Below are 19640 nucleotides of genomic sequence, written 5' to 3' on the forward strand. Positions count from 1 at the left end.
GTTAGTAGTGTCGAGAAAGGCAATCGCCCTACCCTTAGAGAAATGTAGAGGTCTGTCAGTAGTATTAGTCACAATGATTTGAGTCGCACCTTTTGTTAGTTTTACCACCATTGTTGACGGGCAGTGCCTACTGAGGTAGTCATTGGAAGTCAGTATGACGTCAGAGTTACGTAAGTGGGCAGGTGTATGTCCCTGTAGTGTCATGAGTCTGGACCCAAATGGTTCGATTTTCACCTTTGATGTAGGGGAAAATGGTATCCTACGCCGTTTGATTTTGAACCTATGGTCCCTGAAAGTCAAAGTCCCGTCTACGTCCGAAAGTGTGTTATTGCCTAATATCAAATCAACACCAACAAGGTTTTCAACGACTAAAGCAGAAATTTCGAATTTGTAACCTTGAATTGTGACTCTGAATTTAATCGCGGTTTGCGCTTCAAGGAACTGCCCGTTCCCTAGTTTAAATCGAGTAGGAGTCACGCTCTGCCTCTTTAGGTTGGAAAGGTGTTGAGTTGATTTAACATAGCGGTCAGAAATCAATGTCTTGGTAGCACCACTGTCAAAAAGAATGAAAATGTGCTTACCACTGTCAATTCGTCCCTTAACAAAGTTATTACTAGTCAGTTGCAGGTCTACGTCCTCTGTCCCTAAGTATGTCGATTTGAGTTTTTGTCCGTCCCTAGGCCTGGGGTGTTCATTTTGGGAGGTGGAATAGAGAGCGCTTCTATTTTCCTCCCTTAATGAAAACCCTGGGGATGTGTGTCGAAGTACTGTCCTGTGTATTGTAGATGTTGTTGTTGTTGTTGTTGTTGTTGTTGTTGTTGTCGATGATGATGTCGGTTATAGTCATTGTATTGTTGTCTGTGGGGTGGGGGTGGTCCGTAATATTGGGGTCGTCTGTCGCGTTCAATGTCTCTCAACCTATGCCGACAATCCCTCCAAAAATGGCCAGGAATGTGACAATAGTCACACTTGCCAGCGAATCGAGGTCGAGACCGTTGGTCGCGTCCTCGGCTTTGTGACCGATAACGATCACGAGAAGGAGAGCGCCGTCCAGGATGTCTGTCTCTACTATCATGTCGTCTGTCTCTACTTAAACTACGTCTGTAGTCAGAATGATGTCGGTCCCTACTTAAACTACGTTCATGTCTGCTGTGGTCGTCCCTATGTCGAGTCCTACTAGCGCTGCGGCTGGTACTGCGGTCAGAGTCATTGTGTTGGGAATGTCGATTTCGCCTTCGTCCTCGGGAGTCTAATTTCTGTTCGGTTTTAAATCTAAGGGAGGAAATTTCCTCACTTAGGAGGTCGACATCGTCTTGGGTTGCGAATGTCACCTCTTTTGTCGGGGTAGTGTCAGTCCTAAGATCTATGAAAAGCTGCGCTTTCGCGGCTATCTCGTCAGGGGTGGTCGTTGAGGTCGGCGATGCCATAAGAATGGCGGCGCGACAGTCGGGGGTCAGTGCAGCAAGTAAACGGTCCTTTATTTGCTTCTCCCCATAGTCTATGTAGGAGGCAGTCTGTCTGAGTCGTTGGAGAAAAGTTTCGACACTCTCTCCATCAGTCATAGTCATGGTGTTAAAGTCAGTAACCCTAGCAAAAGTCGATTTGGCGGGGCTAAATCGCCTAGTGAAAGCCGTCTTTAGGTCGTCATAAGTAGTGAAAGTCAATTTGTCTATCCAGAGTCTGGCCTGTCCCTCTAATGTCCGCTTGAAAGTCTTAAGTATAGTCGTCAAGTTGCCAGCATTGTCCGAGTCAATGTCATGGGCGTCTAAATAGTCTTCAAAGGTCAAAATATGGGCAGTACAGTCATTGTAATCTAGTCGGTTGCCAGAAAATTTAGTCGGTAAAAAGTCGGTCTGTCGGAGGGTCCTACTGGTGGTCATGGTGGTATTGGTACTGTGATTGGTAGTGTAATATTGAGTAACACAAAGCCTATCTAATCAAATATCAAAGTCAAAGATCAGTAATAACAGTCAAACAAATATGAGTATGAAAAATTCATAAGGAAACACATGAGGATTAAATGCAAATAACCAGTCAAAATAAAACAGTGCAAACTCAGTAAGCACTAATCAAAATCAACATACTCTCAAATATCTCTCACACTGGGACAGTAATAACAATCAAAGTTCCACTTACCCAATGTGAAAGGGTTCAACCAAGTCTCCAATTCCCGAAATAATTGCATAATATAGTATTCCAAAAACAAGAAAATAATCACAATAAGCAATCAAAGATCAGTCCTCCAAGTTAAGAGTCAATTATCCTTGAAAATGTTATTAGTGTTTACACTGTAAGTGTCTAGTCCTGAATCCGTCTGGTAGTCCTATCGTTGTCAAAATGTGTCAGTCATTATTCAGCAAAGCGTCCATTTTTGAAGAATTTTCCATGGAGCTGCATCCGCGTCAACACCAGTCATGGGTCCTCTTCGTACGTCCCTCAGGTCGTGGTCGTCGTAGTCCTCGTTGCGTCGTCATCCAAGTCAGGCACGATGTCGCCATCCAGGTCACGGTCATCATCATTGTTAATAGGTGGAGGTTTAAGTCGTCGGTCATCAATCAGTCGTCATTTGCAAAGGCCATGTCACCACAAAGTTCGTTGTCTAAATAATTGTTGGAAGTCCATCGCCTGATTCGTTAGCACTGCAGTTTCGAAGTTGACGAAAAATCTGTTATATAGTCACATTTCAACAATTTTCAGGTCGCATGCTCCCACGGTCCTATTAATGCTCGGCCTGCATGGTCTGGTGAAAGTCTCCTTCCAAAATCGATGTCGAGTTGTAATGATGAGGTATTCCGATATAGGATCGATATAAGGTTCTCCACCATGTAATGTAACGGGTGGTGTTACATTTGGAATGTTATTATGAAGCAGAAATGAAGGAGCTCAGGTACAGTTTTGATACATTTCATCGATGCAAAGTGTTTATTCACAATCGTTCAGAGAAATATCACGATGAAGTTCAATGACAAGTTAAATGACGAGTATGTACATCAGAGTAAAATATAGAAGTATCAAGATGCAGGAGAGAGAGCAATATCAAGTAGAGGTTGACTCTCTGATCTCGAAATCATCATCTCTCTTGGGGGCTTGGAAAGAACACCAAACTTGGAAATGTTCAATGGGTGATGGGTGAGAATTTTGGTAAGACAACCAATCAAAAAGGGATAACTAAAAAGAGTGACCAAAGGGGTTGTCCTAAGGGGTGATGTTTGACCAATTAAAGGAGGGGGATTCTTTTGTGGAGGAGGAAGTATTATAAGATAAGGGGCAGACAAAGAGTCTGGTTGTTCACAAGGTGTGTGTATATAATCTTTGGGTATTTAAACCAGGGACAAAGAAGGGTTGTTACGAGGGTGATTACTGACTCCTTGATGTAAACATCAAACAAGGGTACTTAACGACAGGAAATTAATAGTAAATAATCTTGGTGTTATATTCTGAGGTGAGTATACAAAAGCAAGGGAATTAAGTTGAGTTGTTAATGAACAGGAAGTTATCCCCAAAATATCCTAAGTATACATTACATTACTACGGTTTTAGAGAGCGGGGTTATTAGGGTTTTGAGGGCATATGTTGTTAGGGTTTTTTAATTTGTTAAGGGTATTAGGGTTTTGAGGGTTGGGGTTATTAGAGTTTTGACTATGGGGTTACTAGGATTTCGGATTGCGGGGTCATTAGGGTTTTGAGGGTAAGGTGTTAAGGGTTTTGAATTTGTTGGGGTTATTAGGGTTTCCAGGGTGGGGCTATTAGGGTTATGAGGGTGCATGTTTTGAGGGTTTTGAATCCCAAAAAACCCTAACAGCATATGCCCTCAAAACCCTAATAACCTCGCACTCTAAAACCCTAGTAACCCTATATTCAAAACCCTAATAACCCCAACCCTCCAAACAAATTCAAAACCCTAACTACCCCGACCCTGAAAACCCTAATAACCCCAACAAATTCAAAGTCCCATAATAACCCCTACCCTGAAAACCCTAACAACCCTACACTTTAGAAACAATCAGCTAATCATTAAACTCTGATGCTCCATGGCAGATAATACATACAGTTTGTCATAAACATCAGCTTTTTCCTACGGTGGAAAAACAAATATTTACCCACTCTATTCAAATCTTATTTTGGCTTGATTCATCTTGTCTTATTTATCATGTGTAAACACAGATCATTAGAGCATTATCATTTTCTCATTCTTTTAGTTTACACTATTATGATACAATAATTAGGTGTTAATCTAACAGGCATAATTTAATATTACCCTGCATTATACTACTATATGGGAGTGTATTTTCTTAATAGCTATATGCAGGAACATTGTCAGATGATGATGCATTTTAATGAGACACTACACCAGTAAAACCCTTCGGTTATCAATAGAGCCCGGTAGGAATTAAACCTGCCACGGTCATCCAGGTTGAAGTCTTGTATCTGTCTGTCTCTGTATTTATTTGCAGTTATGTCAAGAACCTAATGACCGTGACACAATGCACACATTCTTTTCCTTCTTTCCACATGATATAAAGTACCGAAAATATGGAATCTGGTGTTATGGTGAGCAGTGTGGTGGTACAATATCTAGTTGATACTGCTCTGTAGAAGGGTAAATGATTTTGCAATTAGAATGGAGAAATAAGTTTGATTTGAAGGTTAGTATTTGCAACTGAATGAATTAACCCCACTACTCGGTAGAAATAATGTGCAAAACAAAATGCAGGAATATCAGCTAACCTCTTTATTCTAAATATCATGTTATCCTGCACAAAACTCTTATCCGAGATTCTTTTTTTTTTCGCTATGGAGAAACATTATCACTGAAGATTATAATTCAAATGTACCTTAATGAGACACTGAGACCGACACCAGTAGTAAGACCCTTAGGTTATCAATAGGGTCCCGCCGGAATTGGACCTCCCACGGTCATCTAGTTGAGGTGTCTATGTTTTTATCATGTACTTTTTCTGTCTGGATCTGTCTATCTCTGTATATGGAGTTATGTCAAAAACCTAATGACAGTGATACATCATTTTTGTATACTAATACATGGTTTTATTTGCAGAAAAAAAAAACCCTCATAAATATTGTGTTGTATGTCTTTAAAAAAAATTTATTCAGCATCACAGATGAGAAGAACATGTTGCTTATTCTCGTTCGAATTGATTTCATTGTGAAGAAGAGCCTATAACATCGAATGAATTTCAAATGAAGAATATCCCACAAACAGTGGGTGTGTCTTTCTTGCTGTAGCTGAGAAATATGAGTTGCTAGACAGGTTATTATACCTTGGGTTGAGTGCATCCCTTATTGCGCAGGCTGTATGGTTTCACTGGTTTTCTCTCTCCCCTCTCCCTCTCTGTCACTCCTTCTACACCTGTTTCACGTCATCCAAAACAGTCACTGTTTTGTTATGTCAGTAAGCTTTGGATTTGAGATTTGCGTGTCTTAGTTCGAAAGAAATGTTGTGTGCAATATTTTGGTTTTTTCTTTCTGCTAGGGAGATTCTTGGTATCTAAAATAAGACGAGTGTTACGGCGCTTCTCTCATAGTGGATTTGTCAAGTGCGAATGCCAGAACGCTAGACGTCTGATCTTGCCGCTATCAATTCATCAATTGCAGTGAAAGGCTGTGGCCAATGTCAACAGTGCCTTGTGTTTTTTCTCTCGTCTCGACTCGACTGACACAAGCACTCCATAGTGTAAATTGACTGCATACTGAAGAAGTATTCAGTGCCTTTCCCTGATTACTTGACTTGATTCAGCATCTGTGGGCATAAAGTTCCTCTAACTTTATTTGCGACACGGTACTTGTTCCTGACTGAAATGTCTATGTCTTATAATGTTATCAGTTAGAGGGGATAAACTAATTTGTAGAGTGCATCAACTAGGCCTATAGATATAAATGAAATGACGATGAAACATGCTACAATGTAACACAATTACATATTTGCTTTATGAGTTGTACATGGACTGAAAGATACACTTCTCTTCTTTCATTTTATTTTTGATGCACAACTCATTGTTGAAAATTCGTGCATGACTGAGTTAGAACAGTAGACACTAGTGATACTAAATTTTTATTTGAACGATTAAATGTCGACTTTGAATGAGTTTTTCATACTTTCTCAGCAATCTTTTGCAAAAAATAAAATCATAGCCGTAATAGCCATTCTTTTTCCTTTCATACGATATCCCATGCGTCAAAAATGATCAATGCCCTCTCGAGAAAACTGAATTTGAAAATATGCTTCCATTTTAACCAGATAGATAGATAATAAATAAGGAGCCAGTTAGCTCTCCCGACATGCCCAACTTGGCAGATAACAATGGCCTTCATGCTTAAAAGGAATTTACACAAACATGAAGGGAGGGGGTAAAAGAGATTGTTACTGACGGTTCGGTTGTGACTAAGGTCTTAAATTAGCACATGATCATGAGCTTGCCTGACCATGCAGCTAACTAGAGCAATGGTGTTCATCAGCGGAATGTTGGGAGAAACGGACCAAAAAAACCTTCCTAGCCCCCCCCCCCCCCCCCGAAAAAGACGACTTTGTGCCCTGCACTTGGACCTTTAAAATGCTAGAAGCGCAAGTACATTCATAAAAGTGATGGACTCTCTCTTTCTAAATTACTTCACCTCCCCCTTCAAAAACTTCAAAACCCTGTCAGTGGTGAAGGACTTATACGCGTAAACAAAATGTATGTAATGTAGAGAGGAATGAAAACAGTGAAATCAGTTTGAGGTATTTATTATCAAAATGTGTATCATTTTGTAATGTTGACTTCCCATAGCCATTGGACTGCGTGCAGCCTGAGCATACTCACGATATTAGTCTTCAATGTTTTGGTTATGTCTCATAGCTTATTCTAAATAAATGACAACAAAGGGCTTTCCATCTCATACAGCATTATCTGTAAATACCTCCCCCCCCCCCCCGAACAACACTCACTGCAGCACTTCGGTTATTTTGTGTGAATTCAATGGTGCAGATGAGTCCATTGTCTAATGCTAAGTCGGGAGAGCTGAATGCTTGTTTTTCGACTATCGGTAGAATTGGTAATAATGAATCATGTTTTCATGCAAATTTTTCTCAAGCATGCATTATTCATATTTGACGCGTTAGGTCTCATGAAAGAAGAAAATACATGTATGACTATTTGGCTAATGAAAGCCTCAAAATAATTTCACCCCCCCCCCCTCCCCATCTTTTCTCTCTCTCTCTCTCTCTCTCTCTCGCTCTCTCTCTATCAAAGTAACTTTATTTGTATGTTCATTACTCTTGTGTTTTGATGTCCATTCGCTAAATCCTCGTTTACTGCTATTTTTTTTTTCGATCGAGGCGTTGTGGAGTCTTCACGTAGACTATAATGAAGATGTAAGTACACCTGTATTGTATATACCGCTTTCACTCTCGCAATACATTCTTTTGACGCGAAATTCCATCATTCATGGAAGCCATATTATTCTGAGGAACGGCAGTAAAGAGGGAAGTGAGGAAGTGCTAGATTTGTAAACATCTTTCTTTTAATTGCTGAATGTATTTCCATTCTTTTATGGCTGCAGTTTCTATGCATTTTATCCTCTATTGCTCTTTTTTACTGCATTTTGATGGAAGCGTTATATGGTGCCTTCCCGTGGAGCATAAGCATTACTAGAATTTTTTAACACCTTACACAATGACACTTACAAAATACCTAAAATGTCATTTCTTCTCAAACATGATAAATTGAATTGCTTCAAGGATACCACTTCTAAGAGAACAGGGAGTGGGAGAAGGAATAAATAGATAAGGAGAGGCAGGGACAGAAGGAGATTAGGAACCGAGTGCGAGTGGGAGTTAGAAGCGAGACTCCTACCAGAAGCTTGAATTATAAATCAATATGCGTTGGCGTGGCAACTAAAAAGTCTTGACATAGGAATTAGCCTTGCTCATGCTTGAGACAGGAGGATGAAGTGGTACAAAGTGCAAAAGAGAGAAAATGGGAGACCAGCAAAGAGGGAGATTGGGAGAGGCGTAAAGTGAGAAAGAGAGAGAGGGGGAGGGGGAGGAAGGGGAGAAAACAGAGAGAGAAACTGGCAGTGGCCCAGACTCCTGCTCAAAGCTGTGCTGCAGGTATATGCCACTAATATCTATTTGAAATGTATGCATTTGAATGACTCGATTAAGAGTAAAGCTTAATTAATTAGCACACACAGAATAGTCAATGCAATGATCAAGCACAACAGTACAATACAGACGCGGAAGGTCGTTCATACGCAACGTCGAGAGAGACATGATAGACGTAATTTTACACACCAGTATTTTACTTGTCTTTGTTGTTTATTTGATCGGGCGAAATAACGACGAGGCCAAATACAAGAATGTCTGAAAAGAAAACGTTGTAATCCCCGGATACATTTCAAAACACATGCAAACCAGGGTCTCCTCTAAAAACTTGAGGGTACCAAGCTGCTGACAAACTTTATAGGTTGAAATAAAAGGCGTATAATAAATATTATATAAAAACTCAGAAAATATGGCTTTGTTCTTTGGACATCATAAACGTCTTCCCTTAAGCTGAACGATGCACGAAATGATGATATTTACAAGAAGATAACAAGAAGTGAGGTCTGCTAGTCAGGTCTATTTTCCATGAGTGGTTCTAAAAAAATTGATGGTTTCTGGGAATGTGAATTTCTCATAAAAGTCACTCACTGAACAAACTAAAATATATATTGAATGTGAGTAACCTAAATGTACATTTCAAAATTGGTCCTAAACTCATACTTGGAATTCGACGTTCACGTGACTGATTCCTCTCCCAAGGAAAGAAGACAAGAGTAACAGCAAAACGTGTAATACATTATATTTAAGACAGCCCGAAGAGAGAAGAATTAGTGAGTTATTCATCAAGCTTATTGACAATTCATTATGCATGGTTAACGGACGATATCTTTTTGATTTCTGAATACGTCTAGATTTGCCACTGAATTACTTGAGAGCAAATTCTACAAACTTAATCAGCCATTTTCTCTTTCTCCAATTTTCGAGCCATTACATTTCTTCATTTCAGCACCCATCTGCCACCATCAGTTCGATCGGTGCGCACTAACCCTAACCCTCTGATTTTCTTCGTAAATCTTTACAGACGTTTTAGATATCTAGATAAACATATGACTGACCAACATTTTACACTACTAATGATTATCTTGACAGATATTACAAATAGCGTACAGGCATTACAAAAATGAGACACGCATTAACAAGAGTGGGATAATATCATTATAATCCCCATGAAGACTTATGCTGTAGATAGGGGCATTATTTTGACGCACAGATGGTCAACTTAACCAGTTAACTTGGGTCGTTCATTTCAAATTGGTCCTTACTTCATACGTGGAATTTGATGTTCATGTGACTGATTCTAAAATACATTATTCTAGAGACATCCCCGAAAAGAGTAGAATTAAATTAGTGAAACATTCAGCAAGCTTCCTTCCCCGGATTGACTGGTTAATCAATAGAGAACACATCCTACAAGACTAAGTGAGCCATTTTTTCTTTGCCGTATTTTGAGTCCTTTATTCCTTAATTTCTGCACCCATCTTCAACGATCCGATCCATTGGTGTGTACTAACCCTAACCCTCAGACTTTCTTCGTGAAGCAGGGCAAAGGTTTCCAATAAATATATAGATGAGCACAATAATGACTGACCAAAGTTTTAGACTACTAATGATTATCTTGACAAATGTTACATAATACATAACGTAGGATTTTATAAGAAAATGAGACAATCATTGAAGATGTAGGCTAACTGTAATCACCATGAGGTTCATAATGAGGATTCATGCGGTGGATAGGGTCATATTTTGACGCACATACGATCAACGTAAATGTATTGTTTACCATTCGGAGCAGTGATTTAAGAAATCTTCGAGCTATCACATTTGATGCATATGTGTAGGTTCGTATAGAACTGTAAACGGTTTATTCTAAGACCATTGCTGCTATCACTTATGTTCACAATTTGTGTACTTGGTATCCCTAACTCACATTTCAGAACTATATTGAGGAACTAATTTTGGGATTTGGGTTTGTCTGCAAGTGGAAGAAAGGTATTTAATTTTGGTTGAGCATGGAAACCAACGATTTCTTTCTTTTTTCAATTTTGTATCTTTTAATAGTAGACTTCAACTTCTCCTGCAGATAGGAATGGAGGTCCGTTTTGATGCCCGCTGGCCTCCAATCCTTGGTCCACACTCCGTCTATGGTACCATCGTGGATCAATTGGGTCGTTACGTCACTACGACCTGCATGGGCATGAGAAGGAGAAGAGAAAAAGAACACGACTAAACGTGTGTATTCATGGATTGATGCGACTGGCCCAGTTCTCATACGTTCAAAAATCCTAGTAACGAATTTGTTTACAGCTTCATTACTCAATCACAGCCGAAGAATCTTGAATGACTTGACCGCTACTAGCCTATAATCTATGCGGAGGATGCAGATTTGCTGTTACCAAGGACCTTCACTTGCTATTACGCTAAACGTCTGAGGTGAAGAGGCTACTGTCTTTGCCAAACGATACGCCTAATGCGGCGAGACTGCGAACAGCGGAAGCAGGGAGCCGAGACCGAGCGGCGCAGTCGGACTCGCGTTCACCCGTTTGTGCTCGGTGGGGCGAGTTAGTCTCAATCTTCAGCCACGAGGCTTTGTCAAAAGGTTAGCTGTCTATCAATATCCACCCATCTTGCTGTAGTCGTTGTTGTGTTATTATTAACTATGAATCAAAGGCAGTTTTCCATATGGAACTGCCACCGATTCATAGTTAACTATAAGAAAACAACGACAAAACAGTAAGACGAGAGGATACAGGTTGTCATTGCTAATATGATTGCTATGGAAACGTTAAACCAACTGACCACAGGAAAATGCAATGTCTTGCAATTTTCTCCAATCTGGTCTGATCTCAAGAATTGGTGGTGAGGGGGGAGAATGTGAAATACTGAAAAGACTGCAGTGTGATCACTGCATCATCCTATACAAAGATATCACAGAGGTGATACATTTTGAGGATGCCTAGCAAAATATACGTATATCATTTTTCAGGGGCCAGAGGGGCAGCAGTGCTTAGTTGTCAATAACGACAACAAATAAGATTTAATAATCCCATTCTTTCAATGTCACTCTCTCTGAATTTAATTCTAAGAACACTATATCAATAAAGTATTCGCAGAGAGCATCACATCCAGCTAAACGTTATGATGCGGAGGTGACAATTTTGGGGTATTGTAATGTTACATAAAATGTTACTAACACTTCTAAATTGCTAATGTCTGATTTTGATAGATATTCTACTTTCCATGTGTAAGGCGACAGACAAATACCCCTCTTGTGTCTGAATTTGCAGACTAGTTCACCAATTCTATTACCCTCGATAGTCATTGCCCTTTTTACATGTAACCCGTCAAAACAAACCCGAACCGCAGCTCGGATGAACTGGCTGATGTGATCATAACATTAACCAGAAACAGCCATTGTGAGTCATCCACCGTCAGATGCAAGCGGCAATGTTAAAAGCCTAAGGTGTTAATATTTAGACAAATTTTCCCAAACTATCGTAGGGTTTGCCACTGAGATTGAAAATGTTTCTGAACTTCAGAATGACAAATCCATAATAGAGGAGGTGGATGAGGAGAGCGGGGTCATCCAACGAGACCGACACCCAAGAATAATACGGTCCACGAGACCGACATCAATAATAGGTTCATGAGTCATACAGCCAATGAGTTCGACACTAAGCAATAAATGCTCACGAGACCGACACATAAGCAAAGAAAGCCCTCGAGACCGACAGTAGGCAAAGAAAGCCCACGAGACCGACAGGATATACAGCGCCATCTACATGTCAATTACCTGTACAGGCTGTTCCATTAACGGTGCAATTTCGTCACGCTATCAAGTGAAAGATGGTAACCATCTAGGCCTACATATGAACGACATCATGTATTTCTACATACTTCTTGGGGAATTAGAAAAATAGAATTGTATTCTTCATCCCCCCACAAAAAAAGACAAAAACACAAATGAATTAATAAAAGAGGACAAGAAAGATGAATGGATTAATTTTAGAGCTTTGATAATGCAATCGTGCTATTTTTGACAGGCTTTCCCAGTTTTTAGCTAGAAGATGGATGTACTTTTTACCTCTTCTCTTTCTCGTTTCACTAGTTACTTAGGCTATATTAGATATCCTACCCTCTTGCTTAGACGTTTTGGAGTAAGATCTATATGTAATTTTCTCTGTAACTATAATGTATGTAATAACCAACAACTGATTAAAACGTTTTATATCGCAGGGATTCCCTCGATTTGTGGCTTGTGTTATTCTCCTCTAAACAGTACATTTTTCGTGAAATAATTTACAATAGCTGTTCTCATTGATGCATCTTGTTTTTTTCCGAATCCCTATAGTGCTACCTTAATAGACGATTACGTTATATATATATATATATATATATATATATATATATATATATTTTTCATTTTACACTAAATCATCACCCTTGCAGGTGACTACGCCCTGTCCAGATCATGCAAATCACGAGTGCACTGCAACATAGACCATTTTGTGAAATACAATTCCTTGTAAACTTTATTTCTCTGCTTGAAAGTTTTTTTTTTTTTTTAGTTGATTTATATGAATGTCGAAAGCATTTCATTTTTCCCCTAGTAAGTGTATTTATTTTAGGTGCCAAGGCGGGTGCTGTTCGTTATTCCGAAGGTTCGCTATTCCGAAGATTCGTTATTCCGAAGGTTCGTTAATCCGAAACACACAAATTCCCTATACCTAGAGGTTCGTTAATCCGAAAATGAAAAAGGGTTCGTTAATCCGAACATTTGTGGCGTTATTCTGAAGGTTCGTTAATCCGGAGATTTGTTAATCCGAAGATGAAATTCGGAAAAACGAACCTTCGAAATAACGAATCTTCGGACTAAAGAGCCTTCGGAATAACGAACCTTCGGAATAACGAGCTGTAACCGGAAAGGCACAGGCAGTGTTTGTTTGGGGTTTTTTTAGTACACATAAATTATAATGTGTGTTTTGCGGAAAGGGACAGGGATGGCGTTGGGGGATTAATTCCTCTACCTCCTAAAAAAATTATAAAAAAAAAGGAAGGTGAAGGTATGTCTATTTCATAAAGAATTGTTATAAACAAGCACATAAAAATATATGTATCATTGTACCTAAGGCGAACCTTTGATTTGTTGCACGCTTTCACTGAATTTTGTTCATTTTTTTTTCGCAAACACACAACCACGCAAACACAATTATTAAAGATCCTGATCATTTCTAGCGGTGGGGGCAACTAATGGGGTAACACCCTGGAAACTCTTCTTTTTCCATCTCTCAAAACTTCCTTATGCCATTATCAGGACACCCTGTACAATTTATTGGTCTATAGGTAGCGCTGTTCATCCTGTCGGTCTCTTGGGCCATCTTTGCTAAGTGTCGGTCTCGTGAACCTCTTTGCGTAATGTCGGTCTCGTGAGCCTTGTATGCGTAGCGTCGGTCTCGTGGGCCTTTTAAGTGTGGTGTCGGTCTCGTGTGCTTTACTCTCCCGATTTACACTTCAACGGGCGTAGCACGCGTAGTACGCGTAGTACGCAATAGAGCCCAACGGCGGCCATTTTAGGTTGCAAGTCTACGGAGCGTATATCAAGTGGCCTTTTGGTGAAAATTCTGCCTCCCTTTCATTTTCTTCTTTTTACAGGGCATAAAAGGTTTCAAATGTATGTAGGACCTTGTGATATCATACAGAAGCATCATTTCTACTAAAGTATGATATAAAATTGAAGAAATGCCTATTTTTGTTCCAAAATGTTGTCCCTTAAAGTTCGAGCTAACTAATGAAAGTATATGCAGGCCTAACTAAAACGTACCCTCAAAACGCTTTTTGTATTAGTCTCCCTCCCCCCCCCCTCTCTCTCTCTCTCTCTCTCTCAATCTCTCTCTCTCTCTATTACCGGGCCATGTTGGCTGTAGACCCGCCTTTGTAATATCATTGGAATGATATGAATATCGATTCCATTATTCATATTTTTCGGTTGTTCTCTTCTTTTAATAATAAATACATAGGGAATTGTGGTAGGCCTAATAAACCATCGGTATACAGTACCATAATCCTCCCCAGAAAATCTATTTAAGGAACGCAATTTCTTAATACAACAAATTGAATTTTCCTTATCGTATTTTAGTCATAAGAAAGAGTTGATTCATAAGTCAGCTTGGCAAGGAAAAGTGAAAAAAGTCTGCTCTTACCATCAGTATTGAATCATTCATAAAAATTTTATTACGGATATGTTTTATCTTTTCCACGGAATAATATCATGGGAATATTAGTCTATGCGACAAAAAGAATCACTGATGACTTGAAAACATGAATGATGGAACTGAAATTCTTTTCACGGCCCAAACTGAAGGTGGAAGAAATAGAAGAAGGAAGAGGAGGAGGGAGAGGAGGAGGAGGGAGAGGGGGAGAAGAAGAAAAAGAAAGAGGAAAAGAAGATGAAGAAAAAGAAGAAGAGGAAGAAGAAGATGATGATGATGATGATGATGAAAGAGATATAAGGGAGACCAGAGGGAGAGAGAGAGGAGGAGGAGGGTGAGAAAATGCCCTCGATACTTGAGCTGCACCCAACGTCATTCTGTACATAAGCACTAATTGGCTTTGGACACAAGTAGGCTTGCATACGGCCATAAATCAGCCGGCGAACATTGATGGACTATAGATTGGAAAGATTAAAACATTATTCTTCAATTCTATTTCATGATTAGGCAGGAATTTTACTTCTATATGCCCTAATGAGGTCCTGAATCATCTCTTATCCTGTATGCCCCATGAAATGAAAAGGACTCAGAAATACGCCCTCTATCGATCACCCGGCGGTTTGCATCCTAACATGACGACCTGCCCATAAGCGTACTACGCAAAATCGGGAGAATGTTCCCTCTTAGTGCATGCGCTTCTATACTCTTTAGTCATGTTTCCCTGAAGTAAAGTAACGCTTTACTGATAATGACTCGAATGTATGAGGCATCAGTATCATTTTGGAAAATGAAACCAAAAGATAGGATGACCCAATATCAGGAGCAGATGTGTAGTAAAGAATAATAAGTAAAGCCTATATCCCTTTGATTTGATACTCCTCTGAATCCAGTTTGATTTTGATGTGTTTGTTTAAGTGCATACTACAGATGTACCGCTTCATAAGCAATTTACCTAGGTCAGGTATGACCTATGTCTAATGAAGATGCTGTCGTTTTAATGACGCAAATTGCAGCTTATTTCGTGTATATGAATGATGTAGAATAACATTAGTACAAGTGAATGAGACACTGCACACAGTTAAATGCTTTTGACATAAATCATAATTACTTGGAATGCAAGATGTTTTAAGACAAAGATAGTCATGCTTGCATCATTTTGTTTCATGCTAAATGAAAGAAGATATTTGTGTTTAAACAATGTTCAGATGCTTACAGGAAGTGATTGCGTTGTAGTGTGGGATAATTTGATAGGATATTATTTCACATTTGTTTTGATTCTTAATTACCTCAACATGTTCATAGGTTGATCTGATTCTCATTAGTGTTGCTTGTGACTTTTTAGTGGACACCACCTTCATGCTACAAAAGAGTTTAGACGGCTGTAAATAGTGATGCTGTTGTCATTCAGATAAAACCTTAAGTCGAATAAAATTTTTGTTTGTTGATTGATTATCAATACCACATGTAATTATATTTCGATTTTATATACTTTAGATTCTGGTTGTAGGAGTTATTATTATTATTTTTTACATCGCATTCTAATCCTTCAGTGGAATAATCCAGTGTGATACTTGCAAGTGTTTATTCATTAATTAATGCGTTTAGGCCTAAGTATTTTCTTCAGTTCATGATTATGAAACGTTAGGTTGTGCTTTAGGTGAAGACATTCGATACATGCCAAGTACAAGAGTTAACCGAATTTGAATAAGAGTTCTGCGATTGAGTTAGGGTTAGACAGAATATCCCTCTTGGGTCTAAATTTGCAGACTAGTTCCCCAATTCTGTTACGTGCAAGGTTAAAGCTTCTGCCAGCAGGTTCTTGATCCTCGACAGTCATTGCCGTTTTTACATGTACCTCCTCAAAACAATCGAATGAACTGGCTGAAGAAATCACAACATTAACCAGAAGGCAGAAGTGTGAGTCATTCATCGTCGGACGCAAGCGGCAATGTTAAAAGCCCAAAGTGTTGACATTCAGATAAATTATCCCAAACTCCAGGAGGGAACTTCTGCCAAATTTTTGTTTTATATTGAGTGGTGATGGCGTCGAATGTCTCCTAATCTGCCACACATCTGTCTTGACCACTATCCCAATGGACCCCTCTAATGACTTGTGGTTTAGATGTCCAAAACAACTTGGTTAATTCCTGGAACATTTCTTGTATTAATCTGTCATCCCTTGTATAGGCGGATCACAATACTTTTATAGGACCAATAAAATGAGATGAGTTTTTCCGAGATGACAATCATTTTAAGGTAATCTCAGGACCTCCCCAAAAAGTAATCATTATGGAATAGAAATATAATGAGGAACTTAAATGGATGAGTGAGGGGCGCGAGTCTTGTAAATTTGATTTCCCACATCTTTAAATTGCGCACGATGCGGCCAGTTACTTTGATTAAAAGCTTTGCAAAGCCACTACACAATGATCTCATCCTACACGCTATTCTTGCTCTTGACAAAATACTCAGAACAAATCATGACATAATTCGCTGTTTCAAGGCAGTTCTACACCTTGAAACGAATATGCCCAGTCTTGGCTTAAATGATACCGGCAATTTCGCTATCAGTATGCTAGTCTGTAAAATACGAAAGAAAACAAGGAAAAGTCCTAACCTGTAGAAGGATAACGACTTTCTGGGAATAAAATAATAGCAAATTTATTGAAGCATAAACGGGATTTAGTGTGTTACGCAAGTAAATATAAAAGAAACTTGGACAGAAACCAATGTAAATACACGCAACATTTCAAATAGTATGGCATGGGTGTTTCTATCTATGGGATTTAAAAACAATATGCTAATAGGTTTTCCTAGCCAATTTCGTAAAATCGTCATTCTTTTTCATTGTATGTGCATTCAAGGTGAAATGAATTTGGTCAAAAATGCTTTCAAATTCGTTTTCAAATTCGGATGTAAGCATTCATTTGTATTTGGGCGTGGAAATCTAAGTTTGCGCATTCGAATTAGTGCGATGGGCTCAACAAGCACCTTCAATTACTTTAAAAAAAACCAAGATATTTTCACAATGGAGCATTCAATTTCGTAATGCATGTTATTGTTTATAAATAAGCAAGAGTAATTTTATGTATAGCTAATCATTGAATGTGATGTAGCAGCGCTGTACTGCGTTACCATGGTGACCACAGGGCACTGCTCTGTCCTGAAAGTGAAAAAAGTGCAAAACCTCTTGAAGCTTCTATTTACATTGATTTAGGAAATGAGGAGGAAAGTCTGTTTAAAACTAGGATGGGTGCCTGATATTGTATTCGTACAGTTTCTTATTGTGATATATGGGCAGTGGAAGTGGGCACTGCAAAATGTCACAATGCAGCGCAGCACCACAGAGGACAGTTGACCGCTCTGGCTGACCTTTTGATAAAGTGCCTCTTGGCCCAGGGCCTCATTATCACTGACCATAGAGAGAACACCGCCACTGACCCCTCACTCTTTAGTGTTTCTGGGGTCGTTTTTACTTCCAAGTTCAGGGCAAATAGATCTCATTGTGTGTATGAATGAAAACAGATAAGATGACAGGGAAATATACCAGTTGCTGTCTGATTGACACATCCTAAAGACAGGCAGCTAAAAATAAAATCTGACCCCAGACTGGACGGAGACTTTATGTGCATCAATTCTTTGACCCCTGAAGAGGAAGTGAGCTTGATCACGACCTCCACTCCGCTGTCACGACCGAGCCATAGAAAAACCCTGAAAACTCGAAAATAGCAGGACATTGAAATTGCCGTTGACTGCTGATTATGCTGCCCGAGATCAGCTCGTCTAGCTGATTTTTTTCCCCACTTTATGATTTTTGGCTGAAAGCTGTGAGAGGACTTTGTTTCGTCAGGCAGTCCTTATTTCTCCTAGGTATACATCAAAGTAAACACAAGCTGCAGGAGGGCTTTGCACATTTTTTCACTATCAGGACAGAGCAGTGCACTGTGGTCACCATGGTAGTGCAGTACAGCCATTGACAGCGCTGCTAAAAAAGCTACTATTTATCTCAAATCTCATCAGCAATTCGCTATTTGAACATCCAGGGCTTGTTTGGTTTTCTGCACATGGGATGACAATCCTCATTTTTCCTTGTCATCACATATGGCTTTCTTCATATTCACTTTTCTTCATTATAAGTTTATTTGATCGCCATACTGTAGTTATGACATTTATTCGATATTCTGTATTTTCGTTTTAATCGTTCTGATTTGTGATCTTATTATTATTAAAGTTCACACATCATCTCGTATGATATATGCACATGTACACGTTATTAACATTCAATTTAAAGCGCAATACGAGTTATGTAACTTTTGATGAACATTGTACAGGTTTGATTTGAATGCCCATATGCAAATTCCAATACTTGGAACGAGCTATAGCGACAGGTAGAGATGAACATAAAAGTAAAATGTATGCGCATTCAATGAAGAATGCGCATATTACGATGTCGATCGCAAAATCAGTTTACTTAATCGAAGAAAAACGATTTTGAATGGCGGTTATCTGACGCCTGAGAAAATTTGTCAAAATGAATGGTTCCAATATTAAATTGAATGACATGAGAGCGAAATTGGCAGCAAAAACCTTTAATATGCTGAGTGGAGCGAGTGATTAAACGTAAATTATTATGTCCTACCTGTGAGACTGGATTTGTTTTTCGATGTCCACCACCGAAAATAGGCCAGTTGAACAATAGGCATCTTTTCACCAGGTCCTGGTTGGAATGACGACGATGCCATGAAGCTCGAAATATTTGTTTTCACAGCCGGACTTAGCTGCGCCAATGAGGTTGGTATTTTAGCAGATCCTCCCCCTACATCATCATCGTCGTCGTCGTCGTCGTCGTCGTCCCCTTCGTCACTACCCGTGTCTATCGGTCGTTTACGAACTTTCCGTTCAAGCTGATCTTTCAAATCTTTTAGTTCAGCCAGAAGACGTTTCCTTTCCTCACTGAATTTTTTCAGTTCCTCTATCACCATTTCCTCTAGAGCATCCATTCTTACTTCGAGATCGAGCTCATCCAGAGGTGTTGCCATGATATGATTATTATGTGCGTATTTGTGAAATTTGCGAGCGAAATAACTTCGGAGATGCATATAGTGTGCCTTTCACAAGACGAGTGGCAATACCGAAAAAAAAAAAAATCTTGAGCCCAGAAGCTTATCAATACTTATCAGATGCAGACCCGATTTCTAAATGGAGGAGGGGGGGGGGGGAGTGGAGAGAGAGGTGTCTCCTTTTATTCCGGAAAGCGTTTTGGAGGTACGCGTTTGTGATGAATTCCACGTATTTTTTTTTCTTCAGTTTCCTTGTCCAGCCTCTGTGTACTG

At 39.4% G+C, this 19640-nt stretch overlaps 1 protein-coding gene across 1 annotated transcript; it reads right to left on the bottom strand.

The window, feature by feature from the left end:
- Window positions 1-913: 913 nt before the first annotated feature.
- On the bottom strand, window positions 914-19346 carry LOC140232580 (uncharacterized). The gene is made up of 4 exons (XM_072312678.1): window positions 18947-19346; window positions 10165-10285; window positions 1178-1893; window positions 914-1011 (listed from the first exon to the last, which is right to left on the bottom strand). Exons 1-4 carry the CDS (start codon window positions 19344-19346, stop codon window positions 914-916), a joined length of 1335 nt encoding a protein of 444 aa, XP_072168779.1.
- Between the last annotated feature and the right edge of the window lie 294 nt (window positions 19347-19640).

Source organism: Diadema setosum, chromosome 1 (genome assembly GCF_964275005.1).
Source record: "Diadema setosum chromosome 1, eeDiaSeto1, whole genome shotgun sequence".
NCBI classification, from domain to species: Eukaryota; Metazoa; Echinodermata; class Echinoidea; order Diadematoida; family Diadematidae; genus Diadema; species Diadema setosum.